Source organism: Aythya fuligula, chromosome 27 (assembly GCF_009819795.1).
Source record: "Aythya fuligula isolate bAytFul2 chromosome 27, bAytFul2.pri, whole genome shotgun sequence".
NCBI classification, from domain to species: domain Eukaryota; kingdom Metazoa; phylum Chordata; class Aves; order Anseriformes; family Anatidae; genus Aythya; species Aythya fuligula.
In genome coordinates, this window is record NC_045585.1 from 644825 (window position 1) to 664928 (window position 20104).

Sequence of the window (20104 nt, forward strand, 5' to 3'; positions counted from 1 at the left end):
GAGGAGGTGTTTTAGGTTAGATGTTAGGAAGAACTTCTTTACTGAGAGGGTTGTGAGGCATTGGAATGGGCTGGCCAGGGAAGTGGTGGAGTCACCATCCCTGGAGGTCTTTGAAAGACATTTAGATGTTGAACCTAGTGATAAGGTTTAGTGGAGGACTTGTTAGTGTTAGGTCAGAGGTTGGACTTGATGATCTTGAGGTCTCTTCCAACCTAGACAATTCTGTGATTCTGTGAAGATGAAGGCACAATAGGTGTAGGCACCATCATGTTGGCAGAGTGGCTCACATCGTATCAGTGAGTCACACGACAGACAGGGTGAAGCACAGCACTGCTGGTCAGCCATTGCTGACACACACGTGCAACTCCTGGTTGCTGCAGGCCCTGCTTCTGGCCTATTTTTTAAATATAGCTACAAATTCCAAACACATAAGTGGTATTTTGGAGGAGCCATAAAATGAGATCAGGTGGACCATGGGGAACACAAAGGCACTTTATTTGTGTTAGCACCAAAGGCTGGTCATCAGCCATTATGCACTTGCAATAAACTTGGCCGTTAGCAGGTTCATGAGGAACTGTAAAGCCTATTAAGTGTAGCTGGCGCATAGGGATACTGTTTTTAACTCAAGTCTGCATTATTAGAGTGATATCAAAAAACAGAGAAAGAATGTAGCGGTTAGCAGGGGACTTTGCTTGGAGTTCACAAATCCAAAGAAAACACCCTAAAAGCCGTAATTATTTGTTCATAAGTGGATACTTGCAAGCAAATTCTGCCACACAAACCTCCAGCAAGTCACAATGAAAGTCAAGAAGTCTGTTTCATTACAGAGTAGCCAAGACGATCAGTACTATGTATTAATAATCAGCTTTGGCCATCACAAAGCACAGGAGCAAGACTTATCATCCTAGGAAGTCCCCTGGATGCTCCTTTATTTTGAATTAGGAGTCTATTTTAGAGCTTATAAGATTTAAGGTAGTTGTCTGATTTCACGCCATGCTGTTTCATGGTGTCATGAGTAGAAACCCTCTGAAACTAAGAACAGAAAGCAGGAGATATAACTGCTTTCCCATGCTTTAAAAGCAAGACCTCTGGGTGACTTTACACACCTCTTGCTGTGTTGCCACTTGATGATTCTTCTTTCTGCAGACTCAAAAATGTATGGGTGCAGATAAGGAACTGTTGTTTAACCCATCATTAAATCTATGCTAACAGGTTTCTGTTGACAGGCTGCAGGGCTTGAGAACAAAATTATAACCTTTCTGCACATATTATTGCAGTGTGGTTTTCTGCTAATAGCCATGGAAAAGTTAACCTAAACATCAGCTCTTTTTCCTGGAACTAACAGCTTTGAAGCCAAAAGCCCAGTGATTTGATCATCAGCTTGCAGGACTACTGCACAGCAGACTGCTTGTTACTGTAAAAACAAAGTCCAGAGCTGACTCTCGAGCTGCTGAACCCCTGTTTATGAATTAAACAGTAGCCAGCTCATAAAGGGAAGTGTCCCAGTCATATCTCATTGCAGAATTACAATTATATGCCTTTTACCTCAACAGGCACAGATTTGCCTAGGAAGCCCAGGAAAATCCATCAAACAGGGATTGCAGGGATGGCAAATTGTTTCTCACTAAATACTGGTAGGACAGTATTCAACAGACAGTAGTTCCTGTTTTCTTGAGCCATTAGTGCTACCCTGCACAGGCAATTCTCGAGTCACACAGCACACAAAGTGCCACTGAGTTGTGCTCTTCTGTGCACATAGTGGAAGATCCTGTCCTCAAACATGTCCTGTCTTCTCTGCCCAAAGACAAATTGCATTCAGACAGGTCTTCCTCAGATCACTGCTTTATAGAAGAATAGATCCTGCAGGCTCTTCTTTCCTCTCCAGAGGGATGTTTATCACTGCCCTTGATTAGTTGTTCCAGTTATCACTGCCAAAGTAATGTTTCATTTTTCATTTGATTTTTAATCCTTTCCTCATACCCAGTAGACTTTGTTATTCAACCTCCAGATGAAAAATTACAGTTTGTGTGAGACAGAGTATTTGATGTGTCACTCAGCATTTCTCCAAGACTAGCTACCTCTTTTCCAGAAAGACAATGGGAAGAATGACCAGATCTTCCTGGAAATGACACCCATCCCACAGTGTAAATAAGCCAAAACTAGCTCCTGCAAAAGTAATCAGACCTGATTGCTGACATACAAATGCCCACTTGTTGCTGAAAGAGCCATGCTCCCAAACCCTGGCAGAAGACAAAGAATGAGGTTATTACGCTCATTCCCATGCTTGACTTTGGCAAAATAGAAGCCTTTATCATCTTGTTTCACTTTTCGTAGGAGTTTGAATGTTTTCTTTTCAGTAGGTTCCCCAGCTCATTCAGTCCTGTGTGATGTAGTTGCAGATATCAAGTGGCAGAGACTGTCAGAGCAATGGGTATTATCTGGGTTGTGGTAGGTCTGAAGAGCCTGTCATAGACCAGAAGATACAAGTAAGTTTCTGAGTAAGATTTCAACTGGAGGTTGAATTGGAAGAACCACTCTTTGCACTGTGGGGCCTATATGTGAAGCACTATATGTGAAGGTATAGGTGAGTGTTAATCATAAGCCAACATGACTGAGCTTACACAGCTCTTACTTATTCCAAATTCTGTGAAAGATCTGCAAAAACTGCAATACTTCATGAAGTTTAAAGTATTTTCTTCTATTCTTCAATATATTTTGCTTTTGGAGTGCTTGAACAGAACAGGATCATATCAGTACAAATACAGACCATTGCCTTAACATCTGAATAGAGCAACCATAACAAAGGCATCAGAGGAAGATACTTTTTCTGTAACCCCTCAATTTAGACAGGATGCTTATCGGAATTGTAGGAAGCTGCCTCTGATACAACTGGAGTTCAGTTCCCCGGTGTGAGATCACTGATCACTAGCTTTGGTGATGTGTTTATCATTCTCCTATGGGGTTTATCATTCTCCTACGGGGCTTCCTTATTGGTTTCAGAGGGAAATGCCATTTTGTACCACTCCTTTAACGGGAGTTAGAAAGTTACATCTAGCATGGCTTGTAGTACTGAGACCTGACAGAATGCTCTTGATCTTACTCCAAACTTTATCATTCTGCAGTACTTTTCACAAGGTGTTTTAAGTTACACCATAATAATCCCTAGTTTTCAGCACTGACTCTATGATAAGAGTCCAGGTTATTAGAATCCTGTTGGAATAATGATCCAAAGTTCCTTCTAATCAATGAAAGTCTCCCTCCTACTTCTATGAGAAAATAGATCAAGACTCCAATTTATCATTTAATGAGTGGACAAGGTGGCTGGAATGCCTTGGGAATGGTAGGTTTTATGAGCAACACTGAGTTCAAGGCTGTGTAATGAGAGACATATGGGAATGGTTTTGTTGCGGTGATGTTTTATCACAAAACGAGACAGTTTTAATAGTTGTTTGGTGACTAGCAGATACAGAGGTAGCTGTGTAATTAGTGTGCTTGCTACAGAAGGCAGTGTTTCCTGGCATTACCAAGTGGATTTGACACAGACTGATCTCACTGAGAGCAGCTGGTAACAAAGCCCAGAAGCTAGTTAACAGCTTCCTAAAACTGTCTCCAGACACCCTTGTGTGATTTAAAAGAGCTGCCAGCTCAGGCCACAAAAGCAGGGATATTTCAAGCTCTCGGGATCCTGTTATGTAGCAGAAGCCCTCTGGGATTTTGGGGTTATCTTGATGGTGGGGAGGTTCAGAGTAGCAAACCCCCTTGAGCCCAAGAGATCCCTGACCAGTGTTTTTCCCAAATGATAAGAAAGTGGTGGGAATCCTCACCCTGGTCTTTTCCCAGCATCACCCTTGTCCTGGCACAAAGGAGCACATTTTCAGAGAGAGGTTTTGTAAAGTGTCTGCGCAAAGGTCTCTTTCACAAGAGGGATCAGCACCATACCAGTTAGAGGTGAGTTTTCTCTCCACCGGAGAGGCTGCCTGGGCTGTGTGGCTCCCACAGTCTGTGAGCTGCCATCACGACCCTGCTCCCCACAGGGTCGGAGCTGCTGTCAGCTGCACCAGGACCCCCCACTCTGCAGTTCTGCTCCTCTCCCTGCTCATCAGCCTTGCAGGTGTTCCTGGAAGGTTCAGGCCTGGGCTGAGTTCAAGTAAAGCACTATCAGTCCTTGGTGGGGAGGGTTTGACCTAGAGAATTCAGCACTAGTTTCTCCCACCTGTGTATATGCTTTGCTTTTAAAGTAGCTACTTTTTAGTAAATTATCTCTTCCAGAGATTAGTGGTAATTCTTCGTGTATTTAATGTTTTCTTTTTGCTCGTTTGGCTGTTATCTCCTGTACGTTTTGTGTGTGCTTGATTGAGAATCAGGTATCAAATCACAGGTTAATTTTCAAAGCTCCCCCCCCACCTTCATTTCCTTTTTTCTCTTTCTTTCTCCTTTCTCCTCACTGCTTTTTATTTTTGTTTTTACTTTCATTTTTCTCTCTCCTTTTCCACATAACAACAGGATAAACTAGGTTATTGTTTATGGAAAGTTTGAATTACAAATGACCCAACAAAACAACATTAAGTATCATATCTTTTCCAACATCTCTTTGCAAATGCCGGAGCTCAGAAGCCAGTCCCAGTGTTTTATGATTTTAAAATATTGATAGTTTTCCAGGTATTCATTCCAGCTTGATAGGAAACCAAGAGAAATAGAACCATTTTTCAACTTCAGAAAAATGTGGTCAGACTTCCCTGTTAAAGAGATACCTCCTCAGTGCTGTGGAGGGCATGCCGCTTCTCTGGGACTGACTTCCCTTTCCTTCCTCAGCAGGGCTGAAGTGAAACCAGAGAAAAGCTCCCTCACCTGGGTTCTTCTGTGATGCGGACCCAGGAGCTAGCTGCCTAGCATAAAAAATAGTCTCATCCCAGGAGGAAGTCATGTTCCCCCCAGCTGGGTTCAGTGTGCCACATCCCAACCCAGGGGCCACACAGGTAGTGCTCTGGGCAGGCAGTGATGCGTGATGTGACAGCCCCTCATCTGGCTGGTCTGGTGTCCCAGATGAGCAGGAGGTGGTGGGAAGTGGCTTGGGCAAGGCTGTGGAATTCCTAGGAAATGCCACAGTCTGGCTGAAGCATCCACTGCTCTTTGCACCTCTGCTTGCTAGATCAGCCTCTGAGACACAAATGCTCAGCTCACTCTCCTGATCACGCAGCAGCTGCTACCCTGCGCTGTGGCCTTGATAGCACAATGCACCCTCACCCCACCTTCTCTTCCAACCCCAGCAGTGCTCCCCAGTCAACCAGATGTGAAGAACAAAGGGAAAAGCTTGGATCGAGCATGCAGCCCTACAGCACTCCATGTGCAAAGCGCTGGCAGGGACAGGCCCATGGTCAGTGCAGATGAGCCTCCTGCAGCCAAGTGTTTTGCTGTCCTGGAGGCAGTACTGCCTGCCTACATCCCTAAGACAATTAGCTGTTGAAGGTTGTTGAAGGTTGTTGAAGGTTGTTGAAGGTGAAACAGCAAGGCCACTCCATGCAGAATTCATTATGCATATGCCTCTGAGCAGTACTCTTTAGAGCAACAACATAAAATGCTGGAGTGAATAGCCCTCATAGATTTTGCTGATTCCACTAAATTTCAGATGTAATAATGTTTCCATATTGCTCCAATTGTCTTCTGAGGCACAGCTGTGACTCTCCCCTCTGAAGTGTTGCGGCTGCAGAAAGGGAAGTGAAACCCAGCCAAGGCGTTCAGCACAGCAACCCTTTAATATACAGCCTATTCCCTTTGTTCTTCCGTTCTGTATCTCTAGCTACTGTCTCCCTGCTAGAAAGGCTCATAGAATTGTCTCCTCTTATTCTCAAAATTGTGGTACAATCTGATTCAGGAGCTTTTTCTTCTGGAAGGAGAGGTGACTTCTATTTAAGGATCCAAAGTAGCATTTAGTGGAAATGGGTTGACTTCCTGCCTCCTGGATGTTCTGCCACCATCTTCCACACCCACTCCATCTAAATCTGGACACTTAGATGAGATGATAAAGCTTGGGCTCCTAACTAGTGACTGTTGAACCTCTCCTAAAATATAGTCATGTGAAGGTCCTTGTGTTTCCACTGGCTGTAGAGAGATCCTGCACCCCTCTTACCTGTAGTACCTCAGATACCCACTCAGGCATTGCATCCAGACCTCCAAGGTTAAACAAGACATTTGGGCCCAGACTTTTTGAGTGTCTATTACTGTTCACTTCAACCTTTGTTATCTGGGGGATGAGTTGGACTGTGCTGGCAATGGAGAGCCCTGTAAAGACTTGAATGGATGTGTGATTAAACAGCCAACTTGATCTTCATCCAGATATTTTTCCAGATAAAACAGCACTGAATCATGGAGGTTAATGATGCTGATGTTTGTTTTTTGTATTGCAATTGCATGGTACAAAGCCCAGCCGTTAATCAGGGACCCCTTCTGGTAATCGCAGGTGGGAAAACATCTCTCTTGCCATGCAGTTCAGAGAAAGCTAGGTCTTCTGGAGCGCTAGGATTACTTGTCTGTGGTTACACTGGCTAGCACAGCCTCTGCACTTTTGTGTCTGTTATCAGATCACTAGATGCAAGATGAAATCATCGTTTAACATCCAGATTTTTGGTTTAAGTAGATCTCTTCTCCCTGGGTCTTCTATGCATTGGTACTCAGGGCACTAGTAAAATATTTTGTCTCTCCTGTGTAATGGCATAGTAGTTTGTTTCCTGGATATATCCTTGTCATTCAATATGACAATTCTCCTTCTGTAAGAGATGTTGGCTCTTCCATCTCCTCTGTGGCCATGTGCCAAAGTCCACTCTGGACTCAAAACTGCTATCTGGCATTCTTATGTCCCTCTGCATGGGTGAGAGAAATGTCCAACAATGATACACAAGAACTCCCTTTGTCTGTCAGTTCACATGAAAGGAGGAGAAAGCCTGAACTGTATATCTGTCCTCCAAACGTTGGATGCCCTGCAGAATTACCTCTTGCACAGTAGTAGGAGGTGTTGTTGAACAGGTCACTGTGAATTCACTGCAGAGTAGCTGACCCAGACAGAAAAGAAAATAGGAGAAGATAGGGAACTGTGGGCTCAAGCTGAGACAAAGCCCCACTCTTCATCCTTTTTCAAGGGGTAGAAGAATTGAACTTCTAAGTCAGACCAGCATTACTGTACATGGCAATGAGGAAGAGGTGTCTGATGAGTACAGCTCCATGCTGTGCATGCTCAGGTCGAGTCTGGCTCTCATGTCTGCACTCCCTGTGCTGTCTTTTCTCTGGTCTGCCCCTGCCTCCAGTCCAACTCCTAGTTCAAACTAAACAGCATGTCCACCAATCCTGTTTTAAAGCATCACTAGTGAGGACAGTGGAGGCTTTATGACACTTGAAAAAAGAGCTCTTCAATTTCTAACCAAGCCTAGTACTGGGGAAAAGAGATTGTTAGTCATGAGTAAAAGCAGTAGTTTGTTCAATAGGTGGTAGCTGACTACAAAAACTAGTGTAAAATGTAGTACAGCTGTACATTGGTATGAGTTGCTAGCAGCATTCTTATGATAACGCCCTTGCAGATTTACTCAAACCAATCCTTATCAATAAGAGGTGAAGTCTTTGCCAGTGAAGTCAAACCCTGTAAGGATGTAATATCATTTTGGACATTGCCTTGGGCATTGCCATGAGTGTTAGATGGTTTTCAGTCCTTAAGTCCTGCCCCAGTCCCAAACCCACATATTTCTGAACTTCTTGAATGCACTTTGGGTGGTGCTCAGTTCCATTTGGATCAGCAGCACCATAACCTCACCCCTGGAGCATCCAGACAGAGTATCTCTCCACACAAAAACAATTGCAACTTTTTGTTCTCTGGCTGGAATTCCTGGACTGCTGCTTTTTGTTCGGGTTTATTCCATTTTCAACATAAATAAAGAAAACAAAACTAGTGCAAATAATAGTCTGAAACTGCTAAAGCTCCATTGCAGGAGACATGGAACTAGAACAATGAAAACATTCTCACGTTTTGTTTTTCTCTGAGCAGAAGTGGCTAATCTTGGGTTCAGACCTTCACTCACTCAGCAGGCCTGCCCTGCAGTATTTACTTAAAATCACAGCTAAGTGCATTAAAGCAACATTAAAGCAGAGACACCAGCCTACAGAGAGCAAATAGAACCAAGGACACTCTAAGCTGATGCAGCAGCATGCTAATTTCAGGCTTCCCTCAGCATGATCATCCCATCAGCATATTCCTGGCCCTTCTGTATGTCTTTGCTATGCCCCAGAGTCCCATTCCTCAAAGAGAGCCCAAGCTGAAGCCAAAGGTTCTTTCTGCTGACAGATGGCCAGGGCTGAAACACACAGGGAGCTGCCACCGTGCTCGGAGCAGCCCCAAGGTGATGTTTGCAGGGTTCAAGGCACTGTGAAATCTTTGTTTTCCTTAAATGACCTTTGCTTGCACAAGACAGCCTGCACTCAGCTGTGGGCTGCTCTGCTTCAGTGAGGAATCCACTTTCCTCTGCTGAATGGCTACAGCTCAGACAGATGTTTTTTCATATCCACAATGCATGATGATATAATTGGCAGAGCACATAGAGAGAAGCCGTCTGTATCTCTTTATGTGTCAGCCCCTTCCATGCCAGCTCCACTCATCCCTGTCAAATCCTTCTCCATCACTTTTCTGGCTTTCTAACAGCATCTCCCTTACTTCAGTTTGGGTCCCTTTTTAGCAAAGCATTTGTCCATAGGCTGTGTACAGCAGGGAGATGATACAGCTCCGTGTAGAGATTTCAGAGGAGTGATGCTGCCTCAGAAGATCTGCTCCATCCTGTATGGGCTCAATACTTCATTTGGCATTTTGTCACCAGTAAAGACATTTATTTTGGGAGAAGAATGAGGAAAACTGAAAATAAGTTCATTCTCATGAATGTAAAAACAAAGGACAGGCTCAGAAATCCTCTAGTGCCTTTTAGGATGATTTCATATCTAAAAGAATGAACCCATAATACAATAGTGCTGATTCTGACATTTGAGTATTTACAGTAGGATCTTTTGCAGGTGGGACTTGGGGGAAAAAAAGACCAAAAAAAAAGACCAAAAATAAAGAAAATCTCAGAGGGCAAAGGTTTTGTTTAAAAATGTACAACACACTGTAGCTTAGCACCATTCCCACAGAGAGCAAGAAAAGCAGATGACTGGCTTCACACAAGCACTAGAATAGAAAGACATCCTAATGAAAAATAGATGTATTTCAGGAAAAAATCTGAGCAAGTAACCTAGTTAAACAAATCTTCCTTTTTGCCCAGTAGGCAAGTGATTAGAAATAGAACACAAAAGCTGGGTATTTGAAAGAGAAAGAGGTTCCAAAGGTGGAGAAGCCAGGTTTCATGATGTTGGAAGTTTGAGACTGAGGCCTGGGACTTCTGTAGCAGCGGGGACCACAGGTTGTACACTGACTCAGATGCCAGTTCTAAGGACTGGGGGCAGTTCTTGCAGCTCCAGTATGACTCAAAGTACTTGATGCTCCATATAAAGACCTAGAGTCAGGATGCAGCAAGAGAGGCTTACATCCTTCTTCACTACAAGAGCTGTTGTTAGGATTTAACTTTGACCTCTTGGTTGCTCCGTACAGGATTTGCTCTTAAAATGTCCATCTCTGAGAAAAAGAGGGAATGAAGCAATGTGCCCAGGAATATATTCATGGACATCAGCCTTGCACCCGAGAAGTGGGGGCTCTGGCTGGGATGCCATTGCCTCAGTCGGTAACTGACTTTCTGCTTTGTTCTTTTTTCTTCCAGGGCCGTTGCATCAATTTCACAAGAGTGAAGAACACAGAGACTCCCCCCAAATACCCACTCAACAATGCATACCCGCTGTCATCTCCACCCCCAGCCCCCATCTACAACCCTCCACCCCCAGCCCCCATCTATACCCCCCCTCCACCCAGCTCGCCCACACCCCATGCTCCTTCCCCATCCTCCACGCTCCCACCTCTCCCCCCACCGCCCCAAGCCCCACCACCCAACCGGGCCCCCCCTCCATCTCGACCCCCGCCTCGCCCAGCAGTTTAGGGGGTCGGCTGTGCTCCTGCCTCTTCCAGAAGCATTTGAGAGGCTTATTTCAGCAGTACTGTATCACATCCATCAGTTGGGGGGGGCTGGGGGAGGGCAGAGAACGTCACACCATTTTTGGAATGGGTGACAACAGAATGAACAACTTCGTAGTTTTCTTTCTCCTTAGTTTTCTTTTATTTTTAAAATCCCTTGTGCATCAGTGCCACCAAACTACCAAAGCAAGAAAAGCCAAGAGACTGCAAGAACAAGGCAAATAAGATCCATTTCAGCAAGGCTCTTCCCCCTCTTTGTCCATGAAAGACTCTTCTGGGTGCAGATCCCAGCCAGCTACCTGAAGACAAGTGCACAAACTGCATGGTGCAAGGCTCAAGGGATGGCAGAAAGCCGATCACATCTCACATGCCAGCTGCCAAGCAAATAATGACAACAGCAGGTCTGCAAGTATAGAAACACTGGTGAATCTGAAAAGAACTGATGTCAGGCAGCTGTTCCCATGGACCACGAGTTGGAGAAGGGACAGTATTGTCATCTTGGAGGGTCGAGAAAGGAGAAGGGGTAGGGTGTTTGGATTTGTGTATGTTGGTATGTGGAAGTGCAGGTAGGTGAAAATGGAGTGCTACTAGGAAAATTAATTACACTGAAAAATGTACATATCAGTATGCCACGAGGCTTTGATCCCATCCCCTGAGGACAAGGAGTAAGTCACAGCAGGTCAGCCTTCAGTGCTCCCAATGGGACAGAGGAGTTCATAAAAATTGAGCAAAGGAATCTGGGAAAGGTATGGTTGACAGAAGAGTCTTTGCATTCAGTTTAGACTAATTATGTCCATCTAATTATGCCCACCTAATAGGTCTGCAGTTCAGCAGTGTTATTTAATGCTGTTTTCCATTTTAAAAGGAAAGTTTCTGAATATAAACCAGTGGTTAGGTGTATCATTTTATTTAAACCCAGTCTGCTTGGGCTCCTTGTTATTGTCAGTTTGAAATGGTTACCACTGATGCGTTTCTGTTTTTTGTTTTTGTTTTTGTTTTTTCCTGTAAATTACATTATTTCACCCTAAAAATATTTCTACATGGATTTTTATTTTCTGTTTTCTCTTCCTGAATAAGTAGCAGATGCCTTCCAAACTCATAGTGAAGAAGAGCCAGTTGCTTACTTCTCTTGTCAACTCTCAACCATATCACTTCACTTAGCAGTTTTTGACTAAGGCAAAAATCACACACCAGACACACAAGAAGGCAATCAGTCTTCCAAGAAATGCACTGGCTGCATTTCTCCATGCTTTTCTCCTCACCTTTGTGAGACCCCCACCATGTTCCATAATATTGCATATGCACATATAACAAACTTCCTGAGCACCTGTCTTTGAAACACAGTGCTAGCAATAGGCGAGATCACTGCACTTCAGTCAGACCTCTGGCTCCCTAATTTACTGTCAGGTTCAGTTCTCACAGAAGGACTCTCTCTCTGGAAATTGCAAAGTCATAAAAGGTAAATTGCCTTTGTAGCTGCAGCTCTATGAATTTCTAAGGGTTCTCATACTTGTACCATTTTTTACCAGATAAAGAAATGCTTTGCCAAGTACCTACTTCAGTGCTGTAGGAAATATTAATTCTAGCTTTTCTAGGAAAAAAAAGGGGGGGGGGGGAGGGAGGGAGGGGTAGGGGGAAGAAAAAAAAAAAAGCTCGAGGAAGAAAAGAAACAGTTGAAAGACTCAGTGGAGACCTGTCTTGGGATGCTCTTGGTCAGAATGTATGTGAATGAAACCTTACCATGAGACCCAGGGCCTGTCTAACTGTCATTCACTAGCCTTACCCTTGTTAGGTCAGTATGCCATCTTTTCGATGAGATAAACACAAAGATGAGAATTCACAATGGAGCTGAAGACTCATTTTACAGCCAAGGCTGGATATTCTGCAAAAAGGCTGATTCATTCCCCCACAACACTGTTTTGTCTGCAGGCGGCACAGAGCAGTCCCTGATTTGTAAAATAAACAACAGTTTCGCTACTCACTATTTCAAATTAAATCAGCCACAAAATGGTTTGTTCGACAAGACGACTTTGTGATTGTCAGGTGGGAGTGGGAAGCTTTTAACGCCCTGACACAAATTTAGTTGAACTCCCTCTTGTGATGGATGGGATCTAGTTAAATAGCTGTTTGATTTGGTGTGATGTTGAAAGGTGTAAAACTTGGGTATAGTGTAAATCGATTAATATTTCTCTTAACAGATCCACAGTATTTCAAAAAAGTTTGGAAAACACATTGATTTTCAACAATATGGTGTTGAGAATTCGTTTTTCATGTCATTTAAGCAATAAATATAAACCCATAAATCTAAACCTACTGCTGGGGAAAAAATAAATAAAAGTAATGTATATTCCATGACTAAAACTAACTTCTTGCAGATGGATATAGAAATCTTCATTCTCCCCAAATTAAAGGAAAAAAAACAACCCTAGAGTATTAAAGAAGCAAAATAAACCCTATGTCAGGCTAGAAAGGCATTTTAAAATATCCCTATGTAATCATCCAGTTTACAAATAAAAAATAAACTCCAAAATTTTGTTGTATATATTGTTACTGCATGCTTACCATATGTTAGATGGAAGCATTTCCTGTCCATTGTGGATAAAAGAACATTTTTCAAGTTGTAGTAAATTATTATAAAGCCAATGACATTTCATGGCATGTTATTGTATCAAGCTGTGCTTGTTGTATTTTTTTCTTTATGGTTGTATTGCTTTTTTTTATAAATGTAGAAATATTTCCTGTAGTGACGAATACCTGTTTTACGTAGCATTAATTGAAGCACTATAATTCCAGGCTGCCCACTCCCCCAGTCTGTTGGCAAAGAGTTTTGCAGATCCGTTCAGGGCAGGACGTGGCCAGATACCGACTGGGCATGGGGTAATTGGTGCTGAAGCAAAGCATCCATGCTCAGTTTTGGTGGACCCTTGCTAACATTCTCAGAAAAAAACGAGAGCATGTTTGGTGGCAGATTTGTACCTGGTCTTGTGTTTAGGATCAACCTAAATGTGGCTAAAGTGCTAAAATGGCATTCCCGAGGTACTTCAAATGCTTTTAAAAATCATGCTCCTTTTATGTCAGTCCTATCTTAGGAACCTAGCTTAAGGTATTAAGAATGAAATTTGGGTCTGAATTTAAATCAGCTTCCCTTGGCAATTAATGCTATGTAAATAAGGTTGAATTAGATGGTGTACCATATACTGATATATGGTAACCTATGTATTATCTCTGTAAAACTTTCCTAGAAACACATTACACAGGCTATCAATCCACACTAGCCAATTTTTAAGTAAAGGTTTGCTATAGATCAAAAGGAGTTAAGTGGCACTACATCTGCTCCGCAGTATCAGAAGACTTCAGCGGGTCTCACTGTTTACTACTTGCACGTGCTTATGTATAGGATTGGTCTAAACAGCAATAAACAGATGTCTGATGGCAATAAATAAACAGTTCTTTCATTTGCTCTAAGTACATCACTTCGGTTACTCCCTTTGTTTTTAACTCTCACAAAACTTTCTATCAATGTGTTCTGCAGCCTCAAAGGACTAAGCAGTTGCATTTGACAAAGGTTCATATTTTTCTTTTTTTTTTTCTTTTTTTTTTTTTAATTGCTAAAATGTTACCCATTGTTGCTGGCTGTATTTTGAAGCATTCGCCTGCATGAACCTTGGCAGGCATCAGGATTCTCTCTCTACTCCTTGGTGCATGAAGGCATCTTCTGTCACTGTTTATTTTGGGGAAGAGGGGAATGTCTGGCTTTGGAGAACTCTGGCTAGATCTGAAGGTAACTGGTAAGTAGCGTTGCCTTATATGTGGTGCTGATGCAGCAAAGGAAAAGAAGCAAGCCCTCTGTTCTGATGTTGAATTATGTTTTGTCAGTTCAGCCAGTGCTGTGCAATGATGTTTTACTCCCTCTGTTTGTTGCATGTGTCATTTGTTAAATTCAGTCATTATTCTTGCTGACCTTGATGTTATTATTAAAGAACTATACAAATCTGTGTTGTGCTCCATCAGATTCATTGGTTAGGTAAAGGGAATGACGAAGGGAGAATCCTGGGACACAAGTTTTCCCATGACTAACTTTCCATCACCTTGGAGAATTCAAACTTGGTGATTTTCCTTGCTGAAAGCCCAGAGCACTATTGCCTGACACAAAAGGCAAAAATTCCTTTGGATGAGACAGCCTAAATTGTCTGTTCCTCTGCTGGTACCAAGGGCCTCTCCTCCTAACCAATGTAATGTGTAACACAGTTAACTCAGCAGCCTTTAACAAAAGCAACATTTAACACAGCATATTGGGTACTAGGGCTACCTAAGCTAGTTTCCTGTCACAAGTGCTGGTATAACTGCTTTCTTCCTTACTACTTAACAATCTCTGACCCTTCTGGATTTTGATGTAGTTGGAATATTTTATTCCACAAAGAAGATTAACAGATTATGAGGAAGCTCAGCCTCAACACCCTGCCCTGTTTCAGCAGATCATGCAAGTGCATGCTTTTTAACTTTTTCTGAAAATGCAAGCTAGTGGTTATCTCAGTGCAAAAAGCCTTGAAAGTTGAGGCTTAGTCAGGATTTTTCTTATGTGTCTGGGTTTTTTTATTTGTTTGTTTAGAAAACAAATCTGTATGTAGCAAATGCAATGAGGAAGCCATGATACTCAACACAGTCTGCAATCTGGTTCTGATAAGAAGTGTTTTTCTAATGCAGAGCATGAAAGAAAATCATAGGTGTTCCTCTCAGAAGAGGACAGGCTAAAATTAAGTAATAATAATAATAATAATAATAATAATAATAATAATAATAATAATAATAATAATAATAGTAATAGTAATAATAATAATAATAATAATAATAAAAACAGGGAGGAAATTTTAACCCCAGACCAGCCCAAACACAGAAGAGATGGTGCAAACCTGACAAGCCTTGATGGTAGCTCCAGAGTGTTCAGGACATGAATTTGCACAAAAATTCAGGTTTCATAACTGTTTCCCCAGGACACGCCATTTTTAGAGCATCATGGCTGCAAACAATGAGCTGTGTGTGCAAGGCGGTTGAGCAACGCTGTGCTTGTGGCTGACTCTTAATGCACCCCTCTTGTGCCCCCCACAAGCCCACCCAGAGCAGGGCTAGGTACCAGGGCCATGGGACAGGTGGGTGGCTTTGGGACCACATGCAGCGACTTCGGGGTGGCTGCTGACAAAGCTCCCCAGGAACCAGCCTGTCTGCAGAACGGGCTGTAACAGAGATGAGGAGTGTGCCTGCAATATCTGGAGGAAGCCAGAAGGGCAAGTTGCCTTGTATTTTGTGTGCAAGGGTGTGAGGCCACTGTCCCCTGGCCTTGCACCCTGGTAGAGGCGGCCACAAGGCCAGCAGCTCCGGCCTCATCGTGCTGGACCCTGAGGGGGGCGCGGGGAACAGGACCTCCTCACAGGGCCCTGCTCGGAGGCAGACTTTGCTTGTTCCTCCAAAATGTGGCCTAGCTTTGGGCATCTGAAGAGCTCCTTGCTTGGTAGGGAAACAAATTTTTATGGCTTTTTGCGTGTGTGTGTTTTTATCTAATTCTGTCAGAGAATGCCCCTTCTTAAGTCATAGATAAGGCTTTTAAGGGGGTTCATGGAAACAGCAGTGAGACTCGAGGCATGGCAGGATCCTATTTACCCTGTTCATGTTGCTGGAGAACATAACAATCTTTCTTTAAGAAACAGCTATAAAATGTAAAAGCAATGTGAGCTACAGAATATCACATTGTATGCAGGCTGTGCCTGACAGCCTGTAGCACACTGCCAGCTAAAACTGCTGATACTTCTTGTGATTATTTAAATATATGTTAATATTTAAATGCTTTCATTGGTCCTTCTTGCTAGCAGGGGAAGGTTCTAGCAAGGGTAAACATTGCTGGAAGGCTCAGAGCAGGAGGGAAGGTGTTTTCTTGTGTCACTTGGTCAGTGCAGATATGGCCCAGAGTAACATCATGAGCTAACCCTACCACAGTCTGAAAAGGAATTTCTCTGGTTCTTCACAGTCATTAAAGCCTTTTCCAGAGCTGGAGGAATTAATAGGAATGGAGAAATGATAGCATGCAAAAATACCACAGTGAGTGGAAAACTGAATTACCCTATGAGCTAGCTTTTACTTGCAAGAGGGATTTCTATATTCCACTTTCTGTTCCCATTTAAAATCCTTTCTGAGGCCTGCTGCTGTGTACCTTTGGGGTGTATTGCTAGCTACTTGTAGAAGACGCTTAGTGCTCGTTTCTCCTTGAGCTCTCACTGTCATCCAGGGCACACTAATGGGTGACAAGGAATGGGGGGTGTCAGGATCCTTTTCCTACAAGGTTCTTACTCAATGCAAAATCTCCAGAAAAGTGAAAGCCAAGAACTAGAGTATGTCTGCATTCATTTTATTAATTTTTGGTGATGGGTGACAGGCAATATGTGAGCATCTATAGCCTTTAAAACGTTTGTCTGCCTCTGATCATTGCAATATAACATCCTGTCCAGCTCTGCTATGACTTGCCTAGGCAAACCTTGAACTATTTTTAAGAAAAACTGGGAAAAATTCTGTAGGCCATGGGTCAGCGAATGGCTCCTCTGCTGCCACAGCCTGGCCATGGTTTGCTTCTTCTCCAGGGAAACCACAGGAAACCCTGCCTGTGCTGGCAAGATGCATTGCGTGGAGTACGAGGTAGGGAGACCCATCCGGGCAATCCCACTTACGGCTGCGTGTGCCCCCCCCTCCCCCTTGGGAATAGCACAGCAGGCTCTCTGGTAACTACGGCAACAGCCGATGTGGAAAAAATATTAGGAATGTATTGAAAGTATTTTTAGCTGTCTCCTCAGATGCAGCACAGCAGCAAGGAGCCAAGGGAGCCAGCATGAGATATATGGGCAGCATTTCCATTGACTGCCAGGAAAGAACCCCCCCAGGGCAGAACTCAGGCTTTTCTATTTTTATGTGATACAGTCTGAATATTATGGTAGTTACTTTTTGGGGGTAAGATTAGTGTCTTTCTGTGTGTGTAATACACTGTTGGCTTAAAGTAGTAACAATTACAGAAGCTTATTTCACAGGCTGTCATGGAAAATTGAAATAACTGTAGTAGCATCAGACGTTTTTCTGTTTGTTTTCTTAAGAGTCCAGCTCAGAAGGTCAAATTCTGAAGTCATTCTCACTTGTCTGCCTCTGCCTCTGATCCTGTCTGGGTAGGGATGTGGATGGCTTGGTCCAGACTTCTCCCCAAGGCTTGCTAAATAAAACAAGATTTATTTTTTTGTATTTTGGTTGTTTTTATAGTTTGTGTTTTGTTTTTTTTTTTTAGCGTTTTTTTTTTTTTTTTTTTTTTTAAGAGAAGAATGTGGAGGTAAATAACCTGCCAAAGATGAAAAAGGTAGTTGGCAGAGCTATTCTCCTAGGTGCTTAGGATAGCCTGCCTGCAAAACATGACATCAAACTAGACAATTGTTTTCTTGTTTTAAGTCATAGGAGATCTTACAGGCTGCTCTTCTTGGAGACTGAATCATTTGTATTGACCCAAATAATACAGTGAGTTAGAAATACAATTCCAGTTCTTGACCATGACACTGGATGAAGTGAGAGTGCATATGGCACCTGAGGCATCATCTTCAGCAGGAACAGAAGAGAACAAAACCTCAGTATTTTGCTCCCTTCAATCAGACTTTTCTGGCCAAGGTTGGTGATGTTATGAAATCAGGTTCCTATGTGGTTTCATTCTCTGCAAACAAACTAGTCTGGAGGTGAAACCATTTGTACCCAGTGATGGATGATGCTGCCCATTTCCAGGGCAGCAGTGATCTGTGCATTGTGAACCTCCCGGGACAGCTCCGTGGGACAGGAGCATCAACTGGGCATGGAAAAAGTCAGATTTGGGGGATACATGGAGGAAGCTCCTGGAGCTGAGTTGCTGGTGGCACTTGTTACTTCAAAAATAAAATCTGAGCTCAGATAGCTAGATTTGCATGTTACAATGAAAGCTTTCATTTAAAGGAGTTAAAACCTGACCATCCACTGCCTCACAAGCTGTTCTCAGCTAGTGCACACATTCCTTCAACATTTACAGTCACTGACTCAAACCAGGTGTTGGACACACTGAAGAGTTTTGTGCTTCTGACTGGAGCCCTGGAGCTGGATTTGTGAAAGACCCTGGGCATCCCTGGTGGTGCCAGAGACCTTGCCATAGGACCTGGAGCCAGGATCTTGGCTGGTGCAAACCTCCTATAACTCGGTCTCTGTTTCATGGTGATTCTGTTAGGGCCTAAAAGGCTGCATAACTGTTAGGGTTTTTTGGAATAAAAATAAATAAATAAAAAATCCCACAGGATTAGTTCCTGTGGGTTCTTTAAATATCCAGTGCTCTCTGTAACAGGCAGAGGAAAGCTTAGGTAATGCTGCAAATATGGAGGTAACTCTATCTACTTATCTGAGGCCAAATTGGCAAGGTTTTAAAGAGTGCCCATTATAAATGGAAGACATCAGAGATAGTGACTAAGAAAGCACTGCTCTGGCTTCTAATCAGGACTGGATGCTATCAAACCCCATCCTGTCTTGTTTCCAGGCAAAGGCCAAGCAGACAAAGGAGTTCCCTGTGCAGGCTGAACCATTTGACATGGGAACAAACACAAGGCAAATGTTAAAGGGAAGAGAGGACTTAGGTTTTTCTTCACAAAGCCAAACGCTTTGCAGACATTCCTGAGAAGCACCGTGGATATGTGGAGCCCAGCTTCAGAAATTGTATCCTCTCATCTGAAGATCCTCAGAAAACCGTGGAAACTTCCCAGATTTCTTCTTAGCCTAGGACAGCACAACAAAGTAGTGGTACAAGTGTATCTTACTGCATGCATGTAAAATGGCTCTAAGGGAATCTTGCATTATTGTGCATTGCTGCAGATATGGGCACATTGTTTCTGGTTGCAGTGCAGGTGGAAGAGGCAGACAGTAGCACTGAGCTTTGCAGAAATATTATTTGTCCTCTACAAAGCATTGAAGTGTATTTGGGAAAGCGGTACAGCCAGACTGCTGCCGGGACAAGTGCTCCAGGATTTGGCCTTGATGTATAGGATGCCTTAGAAGGGCATCTGGCTCACCTTACAAAACAGCTTTTGATTTTTCTCTTGGCAAGAGCTTCCCTTTGTCTCCAGATATCTTGGTCTCATGCCTGTTCCAGCTGTGACTCCATAGCCATGCTTCAAGCCTTCCAAGTCTGGCCTTCTGTTAACAAACTTCCTAAAAAAACAGAAGGGAATCATGTGTCATCTGCACCAGACAGCTGAAAGAATCATGTGCATGAACGCCAAAGAAATGCCATGTTCACTTTTTGCCATCCATCTTTTACAAAGAAGCTGCTGCATGCAAGTTGTAAGCAACAACATAGTAGTTTTGTTCCTAGTGTTTCTCTCCTGTTCTTGCAACAATTGATGACCATTGACTTCTGGAGGCAGATGGCCTACTGCGTGCAAACCGGAAAGCACACGGGAGCACAACGGGGCTACACCCAGCCTGTGCTGTGCCCTGTCCTTGTGTCCTTCTCTGCTGTAGGATCACAGAATGATTTCAGTTGGAAGTGACCTTAAAGCACCTCCCTCCCCCTGCTATGTGCAGGGATACCTCCCATTAGATCAGGTTGCCCAAAGCCCCATCCAACCTGGCCTAGAGCACTTCCAGAGATGGGGCACCTTGCCAGCTCATTTTAAGTTTTTCATCCACTGCTACCCCCAAGTCCTCCTCTGTGCAGGGCTGCTCTCAGCCCGCTCATCTCTGAGCTTTGAAAGATGTCAAGGCCCTGGAACATGTTCAGAGAAGGGCTACAAAGCTGGTGAAGGGCCTGGAACACAAGTCCTGTAAGGAGCAGCTGAGGGCACTGGGGATGTTTGGTCTGGAGAAGAGGGGCTCAGGGGAGACCTTATTGCTCTCTAACAACTACTTGAAAGGAAGCTGTGGGGAGCTCAGGGTTGGCCTCTTCTCGCAGATAACTAGTGATAGGACTAGAGGGAATGGCCTCAA

At 43.4% G+C, this 20104-nt stretch overlaps 1 protein-coding gene across 1 annotated transcript in view; it reads left to right on the forward strand.

Moving 5' to 3' along the window:
• ANTXR1 (ANTXR cell adhesion molecule 1) overlaps window positions 1-11112 on the forward strand; it is a 117966-nt gene extending 106854 nt beyond the window's left edge. The window contains exon 18 of the mRNA XM_032204035.1: window positions 9783-11112. Within this exon, the coding sequence (XP_032059926.1) occupies window positions 9783-10055 (273 nt within the window). The 3' untranslated portion in view covers window positions 10056-11112. The remainder of the gene's footprint in view (window positions 1-9782) is intronic.
• Window positions 11113-20104: the final 8992 nt, after the last annotated feature.